General features: G+C 30.3%; 1 protein-coding gene across 1 annotated transcript; it reads left to right on the top strand.

Annotated features, from left to right (window-relative positions):
• The first annotated feature begins 324 nt into the window (after window positions 1-324).
• On the top strand, window positions 325-12,227 carry LOC107447396 (dynein light chain roadblock-type 2). Its single transcript, XM_016062308.4, has 4 exons — window positions 325-509; window positions 590-665; window positions 11,057-11,218; window positions 12,003-12,227. The coding sequence occupies exons 1-4, from the start codon at window positions 495-497 to the stop codon at window positions 12,068-12,070; spliced, it is 321 nt and encodes a 106-aa protein (XP_015917794.2). The 5' UTR covers window positions 325-494; the 3' UTR covers window positions 12,071-12,227.
• The last annotated feature ends 15,521 nt before the right edge of the window (window positions 12,228-27,748 follow it).

Below are 27,748 nucleotides of genomic sequence, written 5' to 3'. Positions count from 1 at the left end.
ATTCAAAAATTTAACATGTAGTCTTGCATAAACGTTGCCGTTGCACGTTATCTATATGTATATATTTAAAAAAGCTTTTTTTAAATGAGTTATGAATCACAAACTAAAAAAAAAAAATTTTTTTTTTTTGTTCCTCACGCATTTGAAACTGCATATTTCCGGATTATGCATAAATTTATTCTTTGAAAATTTCTCCATTACGCTATGATTTGTTTAATATTTTATTTCATAGCGTGTTATTTTAATTTGCTGCCTGCAACCAACGTAACAACACGAATTTAAATTTTTATTCATACTTACACACACAATGTAAATTTCTAGATAATACAATTTTCGAATTTTCTCTGCTGAAAATGCTTTTCTGCGTTTCGTGTTGCTAAGCAACGAAACATTATTTCCATCGTCTCTTGTGACACAAAAGAATGTTCAAGAGCTTACATTTTGGTACAGATTCTATGTTACATTGAAATTTAAACTAAATTTAATTGAGCTTCATGGAGTCTGTTGCGGTAATAGTGTTGTTTATTTTACTTCTTATTTATGAAAATTATTTTACGATTTCTTCTGGTATTTTAAATGTTTATTTTAGAATGAAGCCGAAGAAATTTATCAGAGATTGATAAGAAAGAAAAGTGTTGTTGGAGTTATGGTTTTTAATGAAAATGGTGAAACTTTTTTATTTTATATCTATTTGAAATATAGTTTATAAATAATTAAAATTGTTGTTGGAATGATGTAATATTTGTTTCGAATGTTTTTTTCCTTTAATATTTTGTAACGGTAGTTTGTTAATATTTCAGTTTAGGTTTACAATTGATAGCTATAATATGAAATTGCGTTTATTTATAGTTACATAACTTATCTTACAAAATAAGTTGTAAGTTTGATTTATTTTTTAGAGTGAACAAACATTTTACTTGCGAAACATTTTAATAATGTAACAATTTATGTAATTTATATATATTTATAAAAATATTTCTATTGTTTACGTTTCAAATAGTAAACGTAAGTTTTTCTTAATTCTTTTGAAAAAAGATTTTATTAAAAACTTCTTTTTTCGAAATTATTTTTATAGGTACTTTTCTGTTTGGCGAAGCACAACCAAATGTACTTTTTTCTCTTTTAGTGAGCAATGATCTTTTTTTTTCTTCTTTTTTTTAAGTATTGTAAATACATAAAAAAAGGTTATATTTATCTGAGCCGTCCGGCTGATGGAATATATGTATATATATATATATATATTAATTCAATCATTAGTTGTTGTTTCTTAAAACTTTGGTACTGCAACTTTCAAAATGCAGAAACGGTAAATATGCATAAATACGCATTTCAAGGAAATACCTGCAGCCAGAATTCTTTTAAAATTTGAAAATAATATTTATTGCAATTAATCCTAGTAAAAACTTTTTTGAAAAATGTTTGTAAATTACTTATTTTTATTAATATGCATGTTTAAGTAAATTTAAAATCTAGAATGTATTCTATACGTGCAAGTTGCTCAAGAATTGTGTTAAAAATAAAGAGAGGGCAAAGTGGTTTGCTTGCTGAAGATTTTATCAATCTATAGTGCCCTTTCAAATGGTCGTAATTTGAACTATTAAAAGTAAAGGAAACTAACATTTTATTAACCTTTTTTTTATATGTAAAATCTAATTTTAATTTGGTGTTTATTCGACAAAAACAGTGAATACCAAATTTTAAAGAATTTCAATTATACGATATGAGTTAGTCATGGTGATAATAATTGAATATTATCACCAAGTTCCTAGTTTTAGGTCATTATACATTAAGACCACGTAAGACTTGTTTAAGTCAAAGTTTAGCCAAGTGGAGGCAATAGAGTACCCGTTAGCTAGAACAATTTATGCCGTCCAACTTCTTAGAAAGCCCATAATGCTTTTACAAGGCTTCATATCAAGCTTTAAACTGATAGCTGAATTTGGGATTAGATATTGGAAACTGACATTTAAAAGATTAATATTATTTAAAAATAGTATAAAAAGGTAGAAAATCAACAATAGTGGATTTCGTAGTCTTACGCCAAAGGGTTAATCCTGAAATTTTCAAACATAAATGAGTGATCTATCAAAACCTAAATATTGTGGGCTGTGAGCTATAAGCATTGTTTTAAATTTTTACTTATTTTTCAAAATGGTGGTATTATTATTATTTCATTATTAGCATCCGTATAAAGTGAACATTCGAAACCAATCAAAATAAATTAATTATATGAATGCTTCACTTGCCAAATCGATTAACTCCATTTTCCGAATTTTATTAAATTTTAATATTAAGCCACTCAATTGGCTCCTAACTGTATAGATTCAAAAAAAAAATTTCTCTAATATTAACTATACTAAGTGACAATTTTTTTTGGCCATTGAATAATAAATAATTAATTTCAGAAGCCAATGCGATTAACTCCATGCTACGATGTCATAATAAAGATGTAGTTAACAACTGGGTATAATATGAAAAAAACACAACTACTTCGATTTAGTAGGAACAACATATGACGCAATGCTAAACGAATGGAATTTAGTTGTTGTTTATTTAGTTATTGTTATTAGTAGTTGTTGTTATTTGTTTTAGTTGTTGTTGTTTATTTAGTTGTATTTAATTTCAATAACTTTTCTTTATAATGCAATAAAATCTGGCGAGCAGCTATTTAAACGATCGAACACTTCGTTTGTTTATTTGTGGCTTGAAGTTAGGCTCACAGAAAATGCCGTTCATGGGTTAAATTTAGTAAGAACAACACAACCTGTGACGTAGGCTATATCATACCCAATCAATGCACTCTTTCTTACTCTGCTACAGAGGTAAAGTTCTATTGTTGCCATGACAACGAAAATAAAAATCGTCTGTCGCTATTAAAAATCATATTGAAAGTTTCATTTATATTTGATCGATCCACTTGCGTATCTGAAAGTTGTCCCTTTAATTTCCCCCGTTAGACCGGAGCTGTTATCGCTCACATGAACCAGGTAAGAGAAATATAAATCAGTTGTACTCGAACCGCCACAGAAATCTTAATTATCAGGTGATAATATACAGCTTTATTGTTTTTGCACTGCTTAAATCGGTTTGCACTTGCTTACGCTCTTGTATCAATTGGTTAAAAATGTAATGCAATACGTTAAAAATAAATACAAATAGGAAGTTTATAAAAAATCTCTTGAAGAAAAACCTATTTCATGTATGTTTAAATATAAAAGTATTGCATATAAACTCGTGCAAAACATGTAATTATTAAAAAACTACTGTGCGTCCAATAATTTGATCTAATTATAACTATATAATTATATATTTCTCTTACACGGCACCAAAAAAAAAAGCCTCATTACAACTCCCCGAATGGCAACGTTAGAAAATCGACCAATGATTGCTGCTAAAAATGTCACATGCCAAATCTAGCTCAGGTGGCTCAACATATAGCGCTTTTAAAAACGGAAACAATAACCAGAGTGAGCATTGTTAGGTTGTTCAATTCAGATTCATGCCCTAAAAACATGATAATTAAATTTAATGCCATCTAAAGGACTCTGTAACGGCACTAGATTAATTGTTACAAACTTGCAGCGTAATTTAATTGAAGCTAAACTGATTGATGATGATGACGCAGGTACATTTTTCATTCCAAGATTACCTCTAATCGCCTCTAACAACATGCCGTTTTCTTTTAAGAGAAAACAATTTCATATTAAGGTCTGGTTTCTTAGAACAAGCGCCTTATCTGGGCGTCAGCGGGACGTCAACGTCCCGCTGACGCCAACAAAGTACTGGTTTGTTAGCTCAAGGCCTGGTTTCTTAGAACTAGCGCCTTATCTGGGCGTCAGCGGAAAGTTGACGTAGAACTGACGCCAAAAAAATACTTTTTTGTTAGCTCAGCGTGAGCAGTCGGTCCAACGCAGACATTATCTCTCATTGCGCATGCGTTAATAACGTAAACAAATATTTATTTTGAATTTGTATTGATTTTGTGATTGTCGACCAGTGTTTTAGAGAACAAATAATGACTTTGTCCAAGAAAAAACACATTATAGCTGAGCTAAATGAAGAGTGCTATGTTTAATGAAGAAGCTATGTTTAATGTCACAATCAAAATCTTGACTGATTTCAATGTGCTGTTGGATGTTGTCCGCCATTGCTTCTGTGGTTAACGTCACGCTGTAATCCAACTGCAGTTAAGTTGGACGGCAATTGTAGTTCAAGTTGAGCGTTCGATGACGTATACTATCAAACTCACAAATGGACCAATCAGAGGTTAGCGCTGATTTCCAGCTGACGGCGTCCTGTCCTAAGAAACCAGGCCTTTAGGCTGGCCTTCTCCATGACTATAAATAAGTCACAAGGTCAGACTTTTGAGAAAATCAGTTTAGTATTGACTAAACAAGTTTTTAGTCATGGACAACTTTATGTTGGCCAGTCAAGAGTTAAGTCATTTGTCAGCCTTTCAGTAACTGCTCCAAGATGCCAAATCTTTAATTGTGTTTTCAAAGAAATTCTAAATGCTTAGTGTTAATTTCTTAGAGATTTGCAGAAAAAAAAATGCTTTTTGGAAAATTTTTTATTGAAACTTCTATTGGCAGTAGGCAAGGAGAACTGCCAAACTCAAAACTCCCCGATTAGAAATGCAGCATGGCGACCTCCACGTGGTATTTCTCGGGTAATGCTAACAGCCATGCATTTTAATTTATTGTATGTAAAACATCCTTATTTTGTTCTAAAATGTTACGTACTTTATCACGAATGTTAATTAATATAGAAATTGATTTCAATAATGCTGATCACCAAAAAATATTTCATTTGGCGATAAATTTTTTTTTGTGTTCTTGAAAATGAAAGACTTTTTGAGGGTTATTATCTCACAAGGAAAAGTTAGGGTTTAAAGTTTATATTTTTAAATAATAAATTTTTTTTCTAAAACTTTCAGAATTTCTAGCATTAACTAATTTATTATACACATTTAGTTGAATTTAGGTGAGTAACTGCAATATTTGATAATTTATTTTGCTAATATGTTTTTCATTTAGCTAATGTTTTGATTTTTTCACTATGTACAATCTAAATAGCTAATATACTTTTTTGAAAGCCAATAAGAACATTGATAGAATTCTTCTACATAAGTACAATACTATGTCTTTGATGATAAAATACAATGTCTTTGATGATAATATACTATGTCTTTGTGCTAGAACATTGTGTTCATTGGCGAGCGAGCGCAGCGAGCCATGGTTCACGGCGTGAACCACATAGGATTGCGTAGCAATTCTCGGGGGTTGGCGAGCGTTAGCAAGCAGGGGACGGAGCCTCCTAGTATAATTATATAATACCTGATGTAATAAATATTCTATATTTATATAATATATCGTCTGAACTCTAATTTATCCAAACGTCGAATTTATGTTATATATCGCCTAATTCAACCAATTGATACACGAACGTAAACAAGTGCTAAACTGGTTTCAGTCGCTTAAGAACAATAAAGCTATGTAGTACCACTTGGTAATTAGGATTTTACATAGAATCTTACAGTGCGTCTAATAATTTGATCCAGGACTGTACTTAATTTTAATTTTAGTGTGTATCGTTTATAAAGAAAAAAAAATAATTGCAAATAAAAATAATAACCTATTAAAACTCATGTTCGGGACAAACCAGAAACATTATAACTATTTTAAGTTTATTGAAATTGCTTCTTAGTACAGAAATACAAGCTGAATCAATTGAAATGAAATTTCTAATAAGTATACACATTTATTTGTAAAATGATTCACAATTTGCTATTACCAAATCTCTAGCGATGGAAATTTTTTCCCCCGCCAGATGATTGGTTGTTAGATAGGTACTTTATTTGCGTCACACTAGAGCTGCACAATGGGCTATTGTCGACGGTCTGGGAAGCATCCCTAAGGATGATCTGAAGACAAGCTATCTCAATTTTGATCCTCTGCACTGGGGATGGCTCCACTGCTTTGGCAGCCCGACGATCTGAGTGCGAAGTTGAGCACTTTACGGTAGAACAGTTGAACGAGGACCGACAACCTCGGTCCATACGTAGGCCGATCAAAGTGGTCACCCACCCGCTTACTGACAGCAGCCAGGGATGCTTGACTTCAGTGTTCTACTGGGAACCGTGTCTTTATGATCAGTCCACTGCGGGACCCCCAGATGATTGGTATAATATGGGAAAGAATCTGCAATAAAAAACACTGTTTTAGCAAAACTCTTGTGTTCACTTGTGTTCACTTGTGACTAAAATACTTGTGTAGTTGGTCTGAAAAATGTAGACCATCAGATTTTATTGCATCCAATTGGGGGCAAGAGAAAAGATATGACGAACTTGTTGAAACTCATTTCTGCTATTAAACACGAGTATTATAAAACTACATGGACAAATCAACACGATTGGAGCTTAAATACAGCAAATGAAGAAGACATAATTCATATTGATGATGAATCCATTTAAACAAAGTCATACTCGAAATAATATGTATCAGTAATAAAACAATTATTCATTTTTGCTAAAATCTTTAATGAAGCATTTATTTTATATAATAAAGTTCTTCCGGAATAAAAAGAAAAAATTATATGAAGACTGAATTTGAATTAATAATTTTCTTTTACTTGCCAAAGTGATTAACTTCCTTAATCAAGAAAAAATTTAAGTAATAATTAACAATTACTCTAAGGATATTCTATCTTGTACCTTCCATATGTTGTTAGATAAAAAACGCATGCGCAGTAATGCAGTCTGCTTCGTATTTTTTAATTTTTAATTTAAGAACAATGTTGAAAAACAATATATATACTATTTTATCAATTTACTCAACTTCCATTTTTATGGAGTTAATCGATTTGGCAAGTGAAGCATTCATACAAAAATCTTGTGGATTTGAAATCATTCTATTGTTGTTCCATTAAGCTAAAGTTGTTAACAGGAAAAAAAATCCACTTAATATATATGTAAATGTATACTTTTACTTTTTCATCAGTGCTCTTATTTGTTACTGTTAAATATCAAGTCGAGTGTGTTAATGTTTGAATTACAACTGATCCTGATCTTAATATAACAATGAAAAGTGGCACTGCTTATTTTTTTGTTGTTGAAAAAAGAGACTTCTACATTTCACTTTATGGGTGAGCTTTTAAATTTATTGCCTTCGTGAATATTTTTTAGCATATTTTTCGAGTTTCTTTCTTTTTTTACGACTTGCTAAAGTGGTGCCCCAGGTTGCGTTAGGTGCTTTACGAGCTCTTGAAGCATGAAGTAGAAGTGAATATGTTTTTTAAGACTTTAGTGGTTAAAAAGATTTTTCTTTGTAATTTCTTTTTAACTGTATATTACTTAGTATGAGTTAATGAAAACTCATACATGATAAATAATATTTTAAAATCGCAAGAGATAATCTTAATGATATATTAATACCCACAAAATTTCACGCTGATAGTTCATAAAGATAGATTTATTAGAAGATAAACATTTTCGAATGGATAAAAAGAAGTATTACCAGATGTTCAAGAGATTGTTAGTATTATTTTTGGAACATCATGTGCTTTACTCGCAATTTTTTTCAGGGACGGGAAGAGTTAGTAAAAATACAGCGTAAATGTTTATTTTATGACCCTGATAATTTAATTAAAAGTCGTAAATGCTTTAACATTTTAAGAGCATTAAGAAGAAAAAAAAAGTTTTATTATGTCAAATGGATGACTAATTAAGCAAAGTACTCGCACAAGCACCCGAGTGTTGGTTAATGAGGCGATGAAGGTTAAAACTCAGTAATTTTGATACAGTGCGTACCAACCACTTTTATGTGGATTCTCAAATTGCTGCTGGAAATAGAGCTCCAGTTCTACACATTAAAGTTTAATGCTTTAACAACTGTGCCGTTGAAGCTCAGGTTAGTTCAGGAAAATTAATACTTCATTTTATGTGAGTTTCCATAGTTATTTTGGCCCGTGATAGTTAAAATTTTTCTGTAATATCCATCGATGACATTTGATTTATTTTGGACTTAATATACTTTTTTATTCACTGAGATTTTGTTTAATTTTTATCACCTTTGATGATGTATGGTATGGATCGGTTACATAGGTGCGGTGTTATGTGCTGGTGGCGTTTGTATCAAAAATGACTATACTTTTGCAATTGTTTTTTAGTTATTATTCTTTTACAGTGAGGTTTAGATGAAGTATTTAACTGGCATTCTGGTGGCGCAGTTAGTTAAGGCGTCGCTCAAATGGCTGATGGAGATAGAGCTCCAGTTCTACACATTAAAGCTCAATGCTTTAACCACTGTGCCGTTGAAGCTCAGGTTAGTTCGGGAAAATTAATACTTCATTTTATGTGAGTTTCCATAGTTATTTTGGAGCGTGATAGTTAAAATTTTTCTGTAATATCCATGGATGATATTTGATTTATTTTGGATTTAATATACTTTTTAATTCACGGAGATTTTGTCTCATTTTTATCACCTTTGATGGTGTATGCAATGTATGGATCGGGTACATAGGTGCGGTGTTATGTGCTGGTGGCGTATGTATCAGAAATGACTATACTTTTGCAATTGTTTTTTAGTTATTATTCTTTTACAGTAAGGTTTAGATGAAGTTTTTAGCTGGCACTCTGGTGACGTAGTTAATTAAGGCGTCTGTTAAATGGCTGATGGAGAGATGGGGGTTAGTGAGTTCGATCCTGGCTACCGACGAAACAACCGGCATGCATTACGCAGCAAATCTGTCGTGGCTCAAAGTCCTCTAGTTTTGAAAGAGAGGGTTACCAGCTCAGGTGCTTTCCTCGTTGTCTAACCGAGGTCAAAATATCGTGGCATTTCTACTATGGTCGTTGAAAGATAGAGCACGGAAAAACTGAGCTAGATGCTGGGTCATGGTTTGGAGCTATATAACTCGAGCTATGGGAGCTATATAACTCGAGCATGCTATTTTTCGTTCTTGGTTAGGGCTTGTCAAATTGAAATAAAACTTCGCCTAGATGAAGAAAAAGAATAATTTAAAAAAAATTTATAAATTAGTAAGCATTTAAATTTATAAATTTACGTCAATTTATGGAGTATTAATTTAAAATGTTCAGAAATGATATTCTTCCAGAATGAAAAAAATTTCTTTAATGTTATTGGTGACAGGTATCTTTTAAATTCGAATTTCAGAAATGTAATGCCATAATTAGGCATTACATATTTTCTACCTTTTAAATTCTTATCATTTTTTAAAATCATTCTTAACCGAATTTTAATATAAATCAAACCGATTATTTAATTTTTATTATATTTTATAAAAAGCTAATGTAAATATTTTATTCTTTTCTTAGCAATCAAAATAGCGGCTTACTATTTCAATCAAAACAAATGTAAAATTCCTTAGTTCACTGTCACGGCTAAATAGATAACAGAAGCAGTTTATAATTTTTTATTTCATTGGTATAAAACTATCGACTATGTCAACTTTCATCCATCTAAAGGTATCTATTGATTAAATCAGGTTAACATGCATTATATACTAATAAATTGGTATTTAATATTGTGTTTGTAGTGGTTGCGCCCCTTCCAAAATTTTATCTGTGATAAAATTCGATGAGCGATTACCACTAGTTGATTAATGCTGATTATTACTTTTTCTCTCTCATTTTTTTCTCCTTTATTTACTTATTGGCCGGGAGAATTGTATTTACTTCACCGGATATTAGAGCGCTACTTTGTGAGTAAATCAACTGTCTAATGTGGAGTATCCATCGATGTTGGCGAGTTCATATTCCATCCGGGGGTCACCGATAAGGAGATGTAATTATCGACTGCGTCAACTTTCACATATCTAAATAACATGAGTTATACATTAGTAAATTGGTATTTAACATTTGTAGTGGTAGTTATGCCCTAATTTCTGACCTCAAAAATATTTCAATTCCATGATTATGCTAATTCTCACAGTCTTTCGGCGATTAGCCATAGCCAAATTATTTCTAAATTTAATATCGAATACTGGGCTTTTTTTGTTGTTTATTTTATCTACCGATATATCTCCACCCTTATATCTCTTCCCTTTCTCCTAACTGTCCGTTGGGAACAATTCACTTACTTTAAATTTTTAATTCTTAGCATAAGGACTGGGGACTTAGACCCTCTGCCCGAGCGCTAAACAACGGTTTTTCTTGATCCATTTAAGAGACTTTCTTTCTTTACATTATAATTTTGGAATGTAGCGATGTTCATTATAATATAATACATCAATTTTTCCTGAACGATTTTATGTATTTTTCTGCGATAAATAATGGCGATCGAAATGGGCGGCAGGTGGCGTAGAGCAGAACTCCCTACCTATGGCAACACTTCTCATGCTTTCCTCAGTAGCGTGTGGAGAGTCATAGAGGAAGGAAGTACGTTAGTTTCTCTTTTGATTTTCATATAGATTAAAATCTTTTAAGTTGGAAAACTATATGGAACTGAAAACTACATTAAACATAGTTCTAAAGAAAATCATTACGGAAATTTAAAAAATATTTTTATTAAATAAAAAGGAAAATTATTAAGAAAAGGGAAAATATCGTAGTACATTCCTATACAACTGAAAAGAGGAGGAGAGGGAAGGCCCAAAGGCATGAAACCGGTCTCTCCTCAGATGCCGTATTCGAGCGTTGCGATCGCCAATCCCTCATTCATATGCAAATTAAAATGCATTTGAAACGGCCATAATATGTTTAATACTACAACGATGCTACTTCCATTGCACTAACCACTAAATTGGACTGACCACCCCCATCATAAGAAACAAAAAACAGAAGTTTAACGGTTCAGAAGGATTATTAATTAATAACTTGTTCTGTGATGAATTGATTTTAATTAAGGTCGAACAAGAGTCTCTCCAGGGCGAACACGTGTTCTCAATCGGAAAAGTTCATGTAACTGCAGAACTAATTGAACCGCCCCTTGTATTCATTCAGTGCATCACGCTTGGCAACTATGCCACTGTTCTGCCAGGTATATGCAGATTTCGTTATTATTAATTTTGTTTAATGTCTTCTGCTTGTGATTTGCAGGCATGCGGACATCCATGGATAATGCTACTACAGCTGAGATCGCTAATTCTCTCGTGCCTTTGAATGAATTAGCCAGGAAGACTGTGCAAGATCTCGATCCTGAGAATGATTTGGTATTTTTCAGAATTCGAACTATGAAGAATGAAATGATGATTGGTGTTGGTAAGAACAAGTTTTTACAAATGTAACATTTTGTCTCATTTTTGTTTTATTATCATTTTTGACATCATATGCAGTTTTGTGTAGAAGTACTGGGATAATTGAATGGTATAATTTATAGGGTTTCGTTTGAGTTTCTTTATTTTTCATGGTATCATAGGTCTAGTATGCTTTAATCATACAGTAATTTTTTTTTAAGTTTATACCAAAGGGCTATCCTAATTTCCTCAGCATTTCTATTCTACGAATCTGTTTGGAAAATTATTTACTTGAATTTACGTAAAATGTTCGATGTTTATTATTTGCATATGCAACTGAGCAAATATTTGAAAATCCTAAAGTAATTTCAGATGAAGTTAAATTTACATCCTCCAGCGATAAATAATCAAATTTTGATATTATATAAAAAAATCTATAATTGAATATAAACGCAAAAATATGTTGAAGGGGACACACACATTCGTGACACGGGAGAGATTTAAACACGTTCGTCGACTATTTTACAAATTTGTTTGATAGTTAAGATTTCGTTAGAAAAGGCAAAACTGCGAGATAAAATACACCACTATGCATTCAAAACAAATAAGAATATCAATTTTTAAATTGATCAGACTTTTAGAAGTTTGAAGAATTTATATCGAAGGAACTCAAATTTGATAACATTCTGTTCAACAACATAATTCTGCCAATATATAATCTACAAAATAGTTTCTATTTCATTCTTTATTATTCTTTTCATTTGCATATGTTGTATCATTTATATGTTCTCTCTTCTCTTTGTTTTTAGGGGAAGACAATCTTTACATTGTAATTCAAGATGCACGTTTTATTCGAACTCCTCTGTCTGCTCAATAGATGTGTTTAGTTTTAATCATAAGCAAGTGAATCAAATATATTTCTTTCTTATACAATTCATAGATATGACGAGCAATTTTAATTCACAAACATGGATAATTTTTTGCTTGTTGTGTTTTATTTTAAATATGAAAATTTATTGAATAAATATGGACAGATAAACTATTTTGATTCCTTTATTTACAGTCTCTAAAAAAGTGACCCTGTTTAATAGCAATTGCTTGTTTTGAATTGTTTTTAGAGACGAATTTACCTAATTATGCATAAGTGAATAATTTTAAAATATTTAATTGTAAGGGAGATTTACTTTTAAATATAAGGGAGATGGAGCTACTGTGGGCAGTTGGAACATTTTTGTTATTTACACTTAAAAGTTCTACGTGAGTTTTAGGGGATTGGCAATACTTTTCTTCTATAGTAGAGTCCCGATTAACCGAGTTAATGTGGACCACGACTAACTCGGATAACCGAAAAACTCGGTTGAAGCGAAGAGTATAAAACGAAAAGAAAAAGAGGTATAAATGTAATATAATTAACAAATACAAAACTTATACGAGTACACCACGTACAATTCCTATTATAATTTAAAAGCTCACTTAAAAACACTTAAAGAGCATACTTTACGGGAATTAAATAGTTTTTACTTAAAAAAGTTCTTAATCGTTTTTTTGTTTTGTTTTACATTACTTCGGCACTTTTTTGCAGCAAAGTTTCGCCATTTTTTTAGGCTGAAAGGAAGGCTTTCGTCGCCTCTTCTTGTTGTTCTATGTATCCAATAGCACTTTCGATGGCTTTTAGTCCATCTGTATGAGATATTTTTATATGTTGATTTTCATCGTCACTGTCATCTACGCTAGATTCATTTTCATTAGTGACGATATTAACGATCATTTATCGGTAATCTCGTATCAGCTTGTTCTCCTAAGTGTTTGGAAGATAAAATTCGGAATTTTTTTCAGCCGTAGTTTTAAAAATAAAATAGAAAGTTAAAATAATAAAAAAGTTTTGAAAATAAAATTCTCGTAAAGTATGTTCTTTAAGTGTTTTTCAGTAAGCTTTTTAATTATAATAGTAATTGTATGCTGTGTGTACTAGTATAAATTTTGTATTTGTTAAATATATTACATTTATACCTACTCTTTTTCCTTTCTTTTTTATACTCTTTTGTTTTTACCGAGTTTTTCAGTTATCCGAGAGAGTCGTGTTTCACATTAACTCGGTTAATCGAGTCTCTACTGTAGTTTATTTTGCATTGTTTTTAGAGAATAATTTACCTAATGATGCATAAGTGAATACTTTTAAAATATTTAATTGTAAGGGAGATTTACTTTAACTCGGTTAATCGAGTCTCTACTGTAGTTTATTTTGCATTGTTTTTAGAGAATAATTTACCTAATGATGCATAAGTGAATATTTTTAAAATATTTAATTGTAAGGGAGATTTACTTTAACTCGGTTAATCGAGTCTCTACTGTAGTTTATTTTGCATTGTTTTTAGAGAATAATTTACCTAATGATGCATAAGTGAATACTTTTAAAATATTTAATTGTAAGGGAGATTTACTTTAACTCGGTTAATCGAGTCTCTACTGTAGTTTATTTTGCATTGTTTTTAGAGAATAATTTACCTAATGATGCATAAGTGAATACTTTTAAAATATTTAATTGTAAGGGAGATTTACTTTAACTCGGTTAATCGAGTCTCTACTGTAGTTTATTTTGCATTGTTTTTAGAGAATAATTTACCTAATGATGCATAAGTGAATACTTTTAAAATATTTAATTGTAAGGGAGATTTACTTTAACTCGGTTAATCGAGTCTCTACTGTAGTTTATTTTGCATTGTTTTTAGAGAATAATTTACATAATGATGCATAAGTGAATACTTTTAAAATATTTAATTGTAAGGGAGATTTACTTTTAAATGTAAGGGAGATGGAGCTACTGTGGACAGCTGGAATATTTTTGTCATTTACACTTAAAAATTCTCCGCGAATTTTAAGGGATTGACAATATTTTACTTAGATTTCATACTCACCTGCACGACTTGTTTGCTAAATAACAAATTAAAAACAAGGTGTTTATGATGAGAAAGTAAATTCGTAATTTATTTTTTAATTTTCGTTTATGGCATATTTTATTCATTGTAATACTAGGGTATATTATGCTGTAAATGATTACCTTCAGAACACATTATAATATTAACTTTTGATTTGCCTTTTTTTTTAAATTAACCGATAATGCATTTTGATGAATAGGGCCAGTACGGAGATATGGCTGTGTGATTACTGTGGGTAGATTAATCATTTACTAAATTATTTCAGTACTTAATTGATTTACAAATTGATCACTTGAGAGTTTTATTCATTAAATTCGATTAGCAATTTCACAGTAGGAAATTTAAAAAAAAATAATGCTTTAAAACATTTTAAAGATTTTTTGATTCAAAATATTAATTACCTATAGAATTTTATTTAATTTTTAATATGAACTTCCCAAATTCGATTTATTAATGTCTCTCTCTCTGAGGTGACATATGTGCAATCTTTAACACTAGAAAGACTCAAATACCTATATTGCCCAAAAGCAATCAAAATTACTGCAATGTGAAAGAATAACTAATGTATAAAAAAATTTGTTTAAAATTAAATTTCAATATTTTTAATATTATTTTCAGTTATATAACAAGTTATTAGTAAATATCAACAATAAAAATAATATAAAAGTCACAAAATTGTGTCATTATATACATAATTATTTTTTTAATTGAAATTAAAAAGCAGTCAAAATGCCTTTCTTGGGCAATCTATAGTGTTAACAAACAACCTTATGAAATGAAAACCAAATTCGACTCTAATAATAATAAACTATAATTTTTTTAGTTAATAAATTTTAAAAATAGATTTTAAATATAGCTTCTCTCTTAACTAACATTTTTTTACATGGTTGGAATTTGGTTTGCATTCACTTTTTAATTATATATTAAGCCTTGATATATTAAGACTCTTGAATATATTAAGACTCTTGAATATATTAAGACTCTTGAATATATTAAGCCTCTTGAAAACCCGAATTAATTACCAACGTAGTCGATAGTACCTGTTGTTACAGATATCAACTACATATACTTAATGCAAAATTCCTCTACTATGTAGAGTAACTATTTATATTGATCCAATGTTCTAATTGTCCAAAGGGCGATGCTTTTCTCTAATTTGTATTCGCGATTCACAATAATGAAGTAGTTAAATTTTAATTCTAGACAATTAATATTCTAAAAGTGAAGATATTTTAAAACTATATACTAATAGGGTTAAAATAATTGTAGCTCTGTGTTACTAGTTCGCCCAAAATAATAGTAAAAATATTTGTGTCATAAGTAATTACTTTCGAGAATTACAATAATGATCGTTTTAAATCTCTAAAAAATTGAACTGAACCTTACCTAAATCTTGTTCTTGACTATGTTGAAAAAAAGAAGGTGTTTCTCTTGAATAAAAATTAATTTTCTGGAATTAGTATTGGGAAAGCAGAAATAAAGCTTTGTACTAAGCTTCAATTCAGGGGAGTTAAAAGGAGACAGATGTAATACTGTGTTATTTTGTCTGCCAAAAAAACAAAAATGATTAGAAACAGTAATATCTGAGTCACGGTGGGATGGTTGAGGGAATAGAGCGTTTGCCTCCCAATGAAGTGAATCGGGTTCGAATCGCAGCAGTGCCTGGTTGATACGAATTCTTCTTCCAACTCGCACCGCTCACAGTGATGACGTAAAAATATCCTCAGTGGTAGACGGATCATGGGTTCGAATTCCTTTGCAGTCAGACTAACCGTTGGGTATTTTTCTCTCTATGTAATGTAAATGCAGGCTTGTTCCATCAAGAAGTCTTCCACGAAGGCTAGTTAGTCCCAATGCTTGATCCAGGAGTTCCCTATCTTCTGCTTTGTGTTGAAAATTACATGGCTATGGAGTTGAACATTAACAGTCGTAAACTCAGAATCGGGTAGGCTGTTTCAAGCTGCTTATGAAATAAAAAGTAAGACAGTAATATTACAAATACTAATTTACGGTAATCTCATACTGACTACTTAATGACTAAAGTACCTTTTTTTACCAACAGCGCAGGGTAAAGTTGATAGTTTTTAATAATCAGGACCTCGAACAGCTTTTTTGTTTTATTGAGTCTTTTTCGAATGTGGTTATCCTTTCAGACTCGAAGGCGACACTTTGCTCGATTGAATCTATGCATTGCCCTTCCACTTGCGACGTTCTAAATTGTCAGGATGCGATGCGTAAACTTCACCAATTTGGTAAAACTGCAGCCTTACAATGGATTCCCGGGCACTGTGATATTGCAGGAAATGAGAGGGCTGATGCTTTGGCAGAGAGAGGCACATGAATTCTCCAGGCTCTTAGTAGCACAGTCCCCTATTCAACTTTGAAAAGGATTGTTAGATCAAAAATCAATGGGGATTTCCATCACCAATTACACAGGCCTGCGATGAAAAAAATACAAGGGGTCTGATAGCTGAACTTAATGTATTTTTTGGTGCTGAAATGGAAAATAATAATGAAAAATGTCCATCACGTCACGTTTTTTAGAAAAATTCAATTTTACTAAAATTTTTATGAACATTTACCATAAAAAAATTTCCAGTTTTGAATTTCTTCCCTTTTTGATGGACCAGCATTCTATTTTGGTCAAATCTACAAAAGTACCTCTCTATCACTACTTCCTGTCACCGTCCCTCTGTCTGTAACAATTTCTCTCTACCAATAGCGTCGCGAGAATCCTTATCTAGGTCCGCTGACCTCTCAGAAACACTAGCAAGCGTTATAGGGAGTCATTTTAAAGTTTGCTTTTTTTCTGTGCGTTTCGTGAAACATGGCTTTGAGTTCAAGACATTGTGAAAATTTCCCAGATGACTTTCGTTAAACATGCGGCGAATATAGTGTAGTTAAAAATCGCATGAGGAGCATTACAGACTATGTGAGACAACTTTATCTCGCATATTTTGACATGAAACTTGGAGATCAGGACAAATCTTGGGCACCTCACAAAGTTTGTGTGCAGTATCTCAATGATCTACGCTTATGGCATCAAGGAAAGAAGACTGATTTTCGATTTGGAATTCCTAAGACGTGGAGAGAGCCTCAAAAACACTTTGATGACTGTTATTTTTGTTCCTGCCATGTTCGTGGGTATGACCGAAAAAATCAAAGACTAGTATCTAAACTTGGCTCTCGTCTTGAACAAAATAAAATATATTGACCATAGTTGGACCATTTGCGGTGATTTGAAAGTTATCTCCATGCTTCTTGGTTAACAAGGGGGATTTATAAAGTACCCATGTTTCATTTGTGAGTTGGACAGCCGTGACAAGACTCAACATTGGGTCAAAAAATAATAGCCGAAAAGACAAAATCTTGACCCAGGCACCAAGAACGTTATTCGAAACAGCTTAGTTGATCCGAAAAAGTATTGTTACTTCCGCTACATATAAAGTCAAGTGTAATGAAGCAGTCTGTCAAGACTGCTTCAAGCAGTCTGACAGACTGCCAAAAGATGGCAATTGTTTTAAATACCTGTGCAAAAAGTTTCCAGGTTTATCCTAAGCTAAGTTGAAAGAAGGAATATTTGTTGATCCAGATATCCGCAAACTCATGAAGGATAAAGAATTTGAGACTAACATGACAGAAACGGAAAAAGAAGCCTGGTTTGCTTTCAAAGATGTCGTCAGTAAATTTCTGGGTAATTACAAGGATCCTGATTATAAGGAAATTGTAATGAAAATGCTGGACAAATTTAAAACGTTGGGTTGCTTCATGAGTGTAAAAATGCATTTCCTTCACTCACTTGTGGACTTTTTCCCTGAAAATTTAGGAGCAGTTAAGAACTTCGTTAGGAGAAACGAAGAACAAGAGAAAAGGTTCCATCTAGATATCAGAGATATTTAGCGTAAATATCAAGGAAGATGGGACAAGAACATGTTCACTGACTACTGTTGGATGATATCTCGGGATAAACCTGAGATTAAGCATGAAAGAAGATCATCAAAAATAAGTTTTTGAGGAAAATTAGTAGGTATATCCTTAAATAGAAACTTTTCACTTTTGTTTTTGTTTGTTTTGTTTTTTGTTTCAAACTTTCATATACGCATTCACAATATTTGTTATTCTTGGTTAATCGTCAATTTTATTTAAGTTATCTCAATAAAATCAAATTAAAATGGTATGTTGGTGATTTTCTTCTAAAAACTGACGTAAAAAGTTTGAACACAAAGAACTTATTGTTTTTCTCTTGACCAGAGGTGACATCTGCTGTCTGGTAACAGTATTTTTTATTCATTTTAACCTATAAAAAATCAGTTGATAACTCAAAAATCAATTTTCTTTCACAAAATTAAATTTTACATAGATCAAAATGAATGAAGAGAACAGTTACCGGATAGTACATGCAAAATTATTTGAGAGAATTCCTTTCCAAATAGGATTTTAGTAAAAACATTAATATCGATTTTATAAAAAATCCTGATGTGATTGGGGAAAATGAAGGTCATTTTCAAAATCAGCACATCAAGTAACATATAAATCAACAATAACTTCTCTTGTATTTTTCAAAAAGTTCAATTTCGCAGGCTTGTGTTATCAGAAAGGGTAAAAACCAAAGTGTGGAGAGATCTTCGACAGAACACCATACCAGACTGGCCGCGCCGCCAGGTGGTGGCTCAGTTTCGACTACACACCAGACATGATTGCCTAACCGCACACCTGTTTTGTTTAGGGCTGGCACCTGATCCCTATTGTTCTCTGTGCAAGAGCCAAGCTGTTTTGGATGGTGGCCATATCCTGTGCTGCAGGACCTTCCGCGGGTCGTCGTCTACCGAGCGATATTGGGAGGCAAGAGCGCTCCTGAGGAAATGACTTTTTACTTTCTTGTTTTGTTCCTGCGTTTTTGCTTTTTAACATGTCAATTCACCTCTGCCATTTGAAATAAATAAATAATAATCTAGACTATTGTGCTCTTAACCTTATGGACTAGGAATATTTGATTAATTTCCTCAATGACTAGAAAGATATCGTATTGGAAATAAACGTATTGTTTTTACACCACGTTTATTAATGTAACTGTTGGTGCACAGCATATGCCCCTTTCTAAATCGATTCGGGAAAGGCAGTGATTATGCCTCTGAGAAATTTTATTGAAAGGGAAAGATTTAATAATGATTCAAATTCGATTCGGGAAAGGCAGTGATTATGCCTCTGAGAAATTTTATTGAAAGGGAAAGATTTAATAATGATTCAAATATTCGCCGTAAAATTTGCTTAGAATCGATAAGACAATGAAAGAGTTTATGTCTATGTAGATAAAGCACTTAAACTTCTTACTTTCCTTAACTTTTTCTTTATTGCTTCATCGTGTTTTTATTTAGATTGTTGTTTTTCTATTTTGAGTAAAAATCTTTTTTTTATTTTTTATCTGATCTAAATTTCTGGTTTTGCTTATTGGAAGATATTGGATAACACAATTCATGAAAACATTTAAACAACACTTAAAATTATTTTTGTTAAAAATTTATTAAAAAATATACAGTATGGGAAATTTCTTTCACAGATTAACAAAGTCACTCAAACATTTTTGTGTATTTACAGTCAGAAACGAGAATTGCTATTTTGCATTAATTTCCCCCCTCTTAGATAAATTACAAAGTAAACATGAAGTATTCCGATTTTATGTTGTTGCAGATGTTTTACAATTATAAATAGCACTGTCATAAGATTTATTTAAAAAAAGTTGTAGGAAACTAGTCTATGTGCGATTTTTTACCAATCTTATGGATATTTCATGCCTACACTGTAAAAAAAGAAAAAAATAGTGCGTGGAGTCCCTCCGCGCGGAAGAAGTTAAACTTCGCAACCTGCGACGTTAATTGTAGAAGAATTAGCAGTCGTAGAAGGATCACTAGTTCTATTCTTTTTCCTGCTCCGCTCGCTTCCGCGCTCTCTAATCACGGTAATATTGTGCATTTTTCCCTCGTGGACCTCTTGAACGCTTGTGGTTGCCTCATCGTCTCGCTCTGGAAAATGTATTTGTATTAATAATGTATGTGAATGCGTCATAATGTAATTTCAGAAGAGAAAACCTAACAATCATTTGATATTCACAAGAGACGTACCTTGACATAATCTTAAATCCGCCGCATTGTCCGTGGGATTGTTGTCACTCATTTTTTACAATTGTTATCCACTAAATTTGAAAATAAAAAATACTACCCTATTAAACTATATGTGTATCAAAACAAACTATAGGGGGCGTTGTTGTATGAGACTAATACCTGCGATTTCTATATACAACGTTCCTTCTTTATCGTGGCTAATTAAATTTAAAAAAGAAAAATGTTTAATATCCTTTCTTATGCAAACGAAAACAAAATGGTATCTCTCTTTTTTTTTTAGAAGGAACATCCAAAACACACTGGAAGATATTTACACATAAACAGAAAAAAATATGTATATTCTTATAAGAGTTAAAACCTAATGCCCGAGAAATAGTTTTACTAAATTTAATGATATAACATGAAAGGCCTATTTAAACTTTACATTCCATAGTTTTAAAAATCATATTACTTCAAAAATTAAAATGAAAAAAAAGTATACATAAGCCTCATAATTTTATGAAATTTAATTTAGTAAAAAAAGTTTTTTAACAACAGTTTTCATCAAAAAATTTCAAGTTTCACTAAAAATCATTATTTGGAAACTAAGAAACGTAAAATAAAGAATGCTTACGATACAAAGTAAAAAAGAAAAAACCAATTCTAAAAATTCCTTACATTAAAATAAACAACTTTCATGTTTTTTTTTTTTTGATTCATAATCGGACGCAGAAAACCATTCTATAGAAAACTATCATCAAATAAGAAAAAAACTTCGGAAAAGTAAAATTTTTTATTTTATAAAAATTAACACTTACCTGCTTTATAAGTCAGAAGAATTACAAAATGATTTGTTCCTCGATTTTTGTTACCATTTTTTAGTGCTACGAAAATGCGCCTTTGTGATTTGCCAAAAATAGAACAAGATGCAATTTTATTTTTGCAGGAGCGAAATATTTTGCCCATTGTCCACCGAAATCCGATAAACTGCTTTGATTTTAAATAAAGTGTTTCATTTTATGATTTGTCACAAAAATTTTAGGTGTAGATAGGCGGCACTTAAAAACCGCCAAATCTGTATCAAGTGATCATGAAATTGTAAGTTATGTTGTTGGTAATAGAAAGGTAAAAATTATGGAGAAATTGTTCTTCAAATGCTTGGCGTGTTCTGCTTCAATGTTTGGCATGTTCTGGTTAGTTCTTCAGCTTTTCCTTAGGGAAATTTTGATTTTTATTTGCTGCTAAGAAAATGGCGTCCTTCATGGCCAATGAATTTGATGGAACTGAATGAAAACGTGATAAATTAATGTCCGATATTTACAGGCTCTCGCTAGAGGGCGTACTCGAGCGTTGCGATTGCGAATATGTGTATCAAAACCAAACTAAAAAAATATTTATAGAAGAACAATACTTTTATTATTTTTATGCTAGTGAGAACCAAAACAATATGGAAATGAATGAGGGAAAACTGGATCCTACCACGTGATTTCCCGGCCAATAAAAATGTAGCGTTAAACGTTTAACGCAACCTTGTTGGAAGTCGCATATGAAGTATAACTTCAAAAAAAAAATCACATTAAAGTTTCGATTTTAAATTGGGTTGGTTGGGCAAGACCATAAAACATACGATGTTTTATTGAAGTTTTTAACCGTTTTTTACCATTGAGGCTGCGGATTTACCTCGTAAGTTTTTTTCGTCGGTTCGTCGACAAGTCAGTTTTCTCCGTAAGAATTACAAAGTAAATCTGTAAACATATCCGTAGTCAGAATGGTCTTTCACCATACCTAAATTAATTTTTGCTGTAAAAGTTACAAATTAATTCTGTAGTCACAACAGATTTTGATCCTATGAGAACAACAAGATTTCTTAACGGATGGAAGATCATATGGTATGGCTCCTTTATTAACAAAGATCCAGATCATTATTTAGTTATCATGAGCATGAAATTAATCAAAGTTACAGAGAGGTTTTTGGCCAGCAAAATATGTCCTTATTTAACGGAGTTTACCTACATTAGTAGTAAGTTAAACTTATTTATGAATATGCATCGAATATGCTGTATATGCAGCTAAATAAAATTTCTTAGTGCTATTCTCTGTGTATTTTAGTGTTATTCTATGTTTTTGATCTTGATTATTATTACAATTTAAAGTTTCAGAACTAAAAATGGAGCTGCTTTATTATAATATAATCCTATGATAGTAACTTATTACGCAATGCGATAAACAATATTTAAAATGGTAGATTATTTCATTTTTAGATTTAACAAAATACATTTTAGATCTTCAATTATGATAAAAAAAAATATCCACATATGTTTTTACGCAACGATTTCGCAATAGAAATTTGCAGTTTGTAAGATTTGCTGCTACCATCTCTGTAATTCTCGATCTTACTGGAAATTACTAAAAAAATATCAGTAATGGTAAAAAATTCTTTTCTAATCATTTTGACGGCTTAACACAATGGTACTGCCCTTTTCTTATTTTCTTATCTCTTCAACAAATTACCACGAAAATTCCGTACTTAGCCTAATTTCTTATATATATATATATATATATATATATATATATATATATATATATATATATATATATATATATATATATATATATATATATATATATATATATATATATATATATATATATATATATATATATATACTTCTGCTTCTTGACTTCTTCTTCTTCTCATTGTCACTACAGCCCAGGATGGGCCTTGGCCTTTTCAATAAGCCTATGCCAAGACATTTTTCCCTTAGCGAAGGTTCTCCAGTTAATTATCTTTAAAATTTGGCAGTTTGGTTTTTCAAGGCAGTATAAAAATCTTAGGTTTGGTCGTCCTCTTTTTCTTGTACCTGTTGGCCTGGCACAGAAAACTTTTTTGGTTGTCATGCTATCCTCCATTCTTATAATGTGGCCTGCCCATTTAATCCTTTGAATTTTGATAAATTTAATGACATCAGGTTCTTTATATGCTTTGTAGAGTTCCGTATTTGATCTTTTAAACCAGGTACCATTTTTACGTATTCCACCAAAAATGCTTCGCAGTATTTTTCTCTCAAAACTAGCTATCATATTTTCATCTCCACGGGTCATTGGCCAGGTCTCACATGCGTAGGTAAGCACTGATCGTATAAGACATTTATAGAGTAACACTTTTGTTTTTCTTTTTATTAGGCTTCACTTAAGATATTTTCTTAGGCCATAAAAGCACTTATTGGCCATCGTGATTCTCGTGTGTATTTCTTGTGTAGTGTCATTTTTGTTGTTAATCTTAGACCCCAAATAGGTGAAGCTATCAATATATATATATATATATATATATATATATATATATATATATATATATATATATATATATATATATATATATATATATATATATATATATACACAATATAAATAAAAAAATACAAGAAAACACGAAGAAAGTTAAGAAAAACAATAAGTTTCATTTATTGCGCTTAAGCTGCAAGTAAACAGAACCCATTAGATAAGTTCAAAATGAAGAATAAAACAAAGAGAAATTAAAGACATATGAAAAAAAGGGGGAAATAATAAGTAATAAGTAAAAAAATAACAAACGACAGTTTAAAAAAAAAAAAGAAGTAAAATTTTATTTAAAAAACTGGAAAAAAAACCCGGAAAGAAAGATATAATCTTTTCATTAGCCCACACGATTATATCCGTAAAACAGAGTGCTTTCTAATATTGTATCAATAAAGCCAAAGCTAAATATATTAATACAATAGTGTGAGGAGCACTCAAAAATTTTTTTTATAAAAATTACAACAAATAAAATAGAACGCAAAAAGTAAAAATAACATGTAAAAACAGAAAATAAAATAAAATAAAAAGTAAAAACAGTAAAAATGTACTATAAAGCAAGTTGCGAAATCAGATCAGCTTACATGGACGGAAATTTTTCAAGAATGATTTAAAAATGTTTTCGCAGAAAGATTGCCGGATTACAAAAGATGAAAACAAAAGCGCAAATTGAGTGTAACAAGAGGGTTCTAAAGTGTCGTTCTTACTGCACTGCTGAAGTGATTTGTTATTCTGTGCATTGATTTGTTAGTTACCAAGGATGGGCCCGAAATGGATGTGCGCAAGGTAATATTATACTAGATAATTTTAAAAATTGACCATAAAAAGTTTCAGAAAATAGATGTTTATTTAAGAAAAAATATAAAATAGAAAAGAGAAACATAAATTGCCTGTTTCGCAAATATTTTTAGCCACGGATTTGCACGAAATGGATTAGCGCATGGAAAAATTATATAAATTATCAAATATTGAATAATTGCACATTGAAAAATTAACAAAGAAAAAAATTTTAGTAGATAATTTTAGCCACGATTTAATCCGTGGGTAAAATTGTTTGCTAAAAATTTCTTTATTAATTTATACAATTTTTCCATGTGCAAATCCATTTCGGGCAAATCCGTGGCTAAAATTATCTACTAAAATTTTTTTCTTTGTTAATTTTTCCATCCATAGATTTCTAGCATACTTAGCGTTGTTAAGAAAAGTAAAATTAATATTTTGTATATTTTAGGCACAATTTATTTTTGCTTTTAAATCAATCGTTGACAATCAGTATTCAATTTATGTTTTATTGTTTTTCAACTTGCTTTATTACAACGAAAAAACAATGTTAAATGTTTTTATAGGGCCATATTTTCGAAAGAAAACAACAATCATTATTTTCTTAACATAATTAAATTCTTTCGCTTTATTGTTTAGAATCAAACATTACATTGAGTATTTGCGGTTACATCATAGCATTATAATAAAATTATTAAAGAAACATAAAAGACTTTCCTTATCGAAATTATTTCAGTATTTTTAATACTGTTTCTTTCGAAAATTAATTTGATACTGTGTCATTTTGTGAGGAACAAGTAAAAAAATACTATTTTAATAACAATATTTCCTATTGACATGCAACTAATTTTCATATAGACACACAAATGACTGCCAGTAGAGACATGCTCAGCTTCCAAATAGACGCAAGCTGTGAAATATCCCGAATCAAATTACAGTAAAAATGATATATTTTTCAGAAAAATCAATTTGTACCATAATTTTTACAGTATTATTTATTTAATTACATTGATTCAGTGATTTTATAGCAAATATTACAGTAAAAAAAATCTGATATACCGTAATTTTTACAGTAATATTTACTGTAAAATCACTGAATCACTATAATGAAATAAATATTACAGTAAAAATTACGGTATATCAGATTTTTTTTACTGTAATATTTACTGTAAAATCATTGAATCACTGTAATTAAATAAACATTACTGTAAAAATTATGGTAATATTTATTTTTCCGAAAAATAGTGATTCAGTGATTTTACAGTAAATATTACTGTAAAAATTACGGTGTATCGGATTTTTGTTCCACAAACTTTTATAGTAAAAGTGATTCTAAGGTACAAAGTGCCAGTTTACTGAGTGTCAGTACTTTCCTCGTAATTTGATCAGTAATTCTTCACCTTTACAGGTAATCTTTATATAGATTTTTAAATAATTTTTCATACTTTATTTACGAATTAATTTTTATGTAAGCACATAGCCTACAAAAAAACGCATTAACAGTTTTTATCTAGACTGCGAAATAAATATGTAAACATACTAATAACATTCGTAAAAATAGATTCAATTTCCAAAACGACGTGCAAATAATTCTTATGTAGACTCAAAAACGAATTACGTATACACACACGAATTAAACTTCATATCGACACGCAAATACTTTACTCTTAAGCGAACAATCCTCACTTAGACATAAAAGCAATCTTCTTATAAAAATACAGTTAATTGTGGTAGTTCGTTTCTCTATAATGTATATATTTTTTGCTTCGGTAAAAAATACATTTTCATTCCTATCGTCTTTATTTTCCCAAGCACATTTTTTTTTATCGGAGAAATATCTCCTGAAAAAATTGTTGTTCCATCGCTGGATATTCTGGACTGAAAAATTTCTAAGCCGAAAGAAAATATTTACATAAATTTTATATATATATATATATATATATATATATATATATATATATATATATATATATATATATATATATATATATATATATATATATATATATATATATATATATATATATATATATATATATATATATATATATATATATATATATATATATATATATATATATATATATATATATATATATATATATATATATATATATAAATGTTTTTGCAGAAAGATTGCCAGATTACAAAATATGAAAACAAAAGCGCAAATTGAGTGTAACAAAAGGGTTCTAAAGTGTCGTTCTTACTGCACTGCTGAAGTGATTTGTTATTCTGTGCATTGATTTGTTAGTTACCAAGGATGGGCCCGAAATGGATGTGCGCAAGGTAATATTATACTAGATAATTTTAAAAATTGATCATAAATAGTTTTAGAAGATAGATACTTATTTAAGAAAAAATATGAAATAGAAAAGAGAAACATAAATTGCCTGCTTTGCAAATAATTTTAGCCGCGGATTTGCACGATATGGATTAGCACATAGAAAAATTATTTAAATTATCAAAGAAAAATTTTAATAGATAATTTTAAGACGGATTTGCCCGAAATGGATTTGCACATGGAAAAATTAACAAAGAAAAATTTTAGCAGATAATTTTATCCACGGATTTGCCCGAAATGGATTTGCACATGGAAAAACTGTATAGATTAACAAGGGAAATTATTTAGTACAGGAATTTTTAGTAAATAATTCTAACCACGGATTTGCTCGAAATGGATTTGCACATGGAAAGATTAACAAAGAAAAAATTTTAGTAGATAATTTTAGCCACGGATTTGCCCGAAATGGATTTGCTCATGGAAAATTGTATAAATTAATAAAGAAATTTTTAGCAAACAATTTTATCCACGGATTTGCCCGAAATGGATTTGCACATGGAAAAACTGTATAGATTAGCAAAGGAAATTATTTAGTAAAGGAATTTTTGGTAAATAATTCTAACCACGGATTTGCCCGAAATGGATTTGCACATGGAAAAATTATATAAATTAACAAAAAAAAAAATGTTTAGTAAATATATCCACCAAAATATACGATTAATTTAATGATTTTATATAAGATTTTATTAAATTAGTTGGGTATCCATTGCTTTTTATTAGATTTTGAAAGAGTTTATCGATTTGTTTTTTGGATAAATAAATATTACTACATATTCTTTTAATTCTGTTCATTTCATTAAAAGTGGTATTTAAATAGATGCTCCTAGAAACATTAGAATTCCAAGTAACTAGTTTATTAATATTAAAATTAAAATCATTTCTTTTATCGTATAAATCAACAAAGCAGATATTTTCAACTTTCATAATACCCAAATCCAAAAAATTGAAATTAATATTATCATCATGATTACGAAGTAAGATTAATTCCTCAGGGTATATATCACTCAATAAAACAGTAAAATCTTGGAAATTAAAAATAATTAATTCATCAATATATCTAAAAA

This window comes from Parasteatoda tepidariorum, chromosome 1 (assembly GCF_982258835.1).
Source record: "Parasteatoda tepidariorum strain Cologne lab strain chromosome 1, Ptep-v5.0, whole genome shotgun sequence".
In the NCBI taxonomy this organism is placed as follows: domain Eukaryota; kingdom Metazoa; phylum Arthropoda; class Arachnida; order Araneae; family Theridiidae; genus Parasteatoda; species Parasteatoda tepidariorum.
The sequence above is the reverse complement of the archived record's forward strand: the minus strand, read 5'-3'. Positions and strand labels throughout refer to the sequence as shown.

Excerpts from the sequence above, each read along its gene's own strand:
- LOC107447396 (XM_016062308.4), top strand. Across the intron at positions 666-11,056 it reads TATGGTTTTTAATGAAAATG|GCATGCGGACATCCATGGAT; the intron begins GTGAAACTTTTT and ends TGTGATTTGCAG. Across the intron at positions 11,219-12,002 it reads TGAAATGATGATTGGTGTTG|GGGAAGACAATCTTTACATT; the intron begins GTAAGAACAAGT and ends CTTTGTTTTTAG.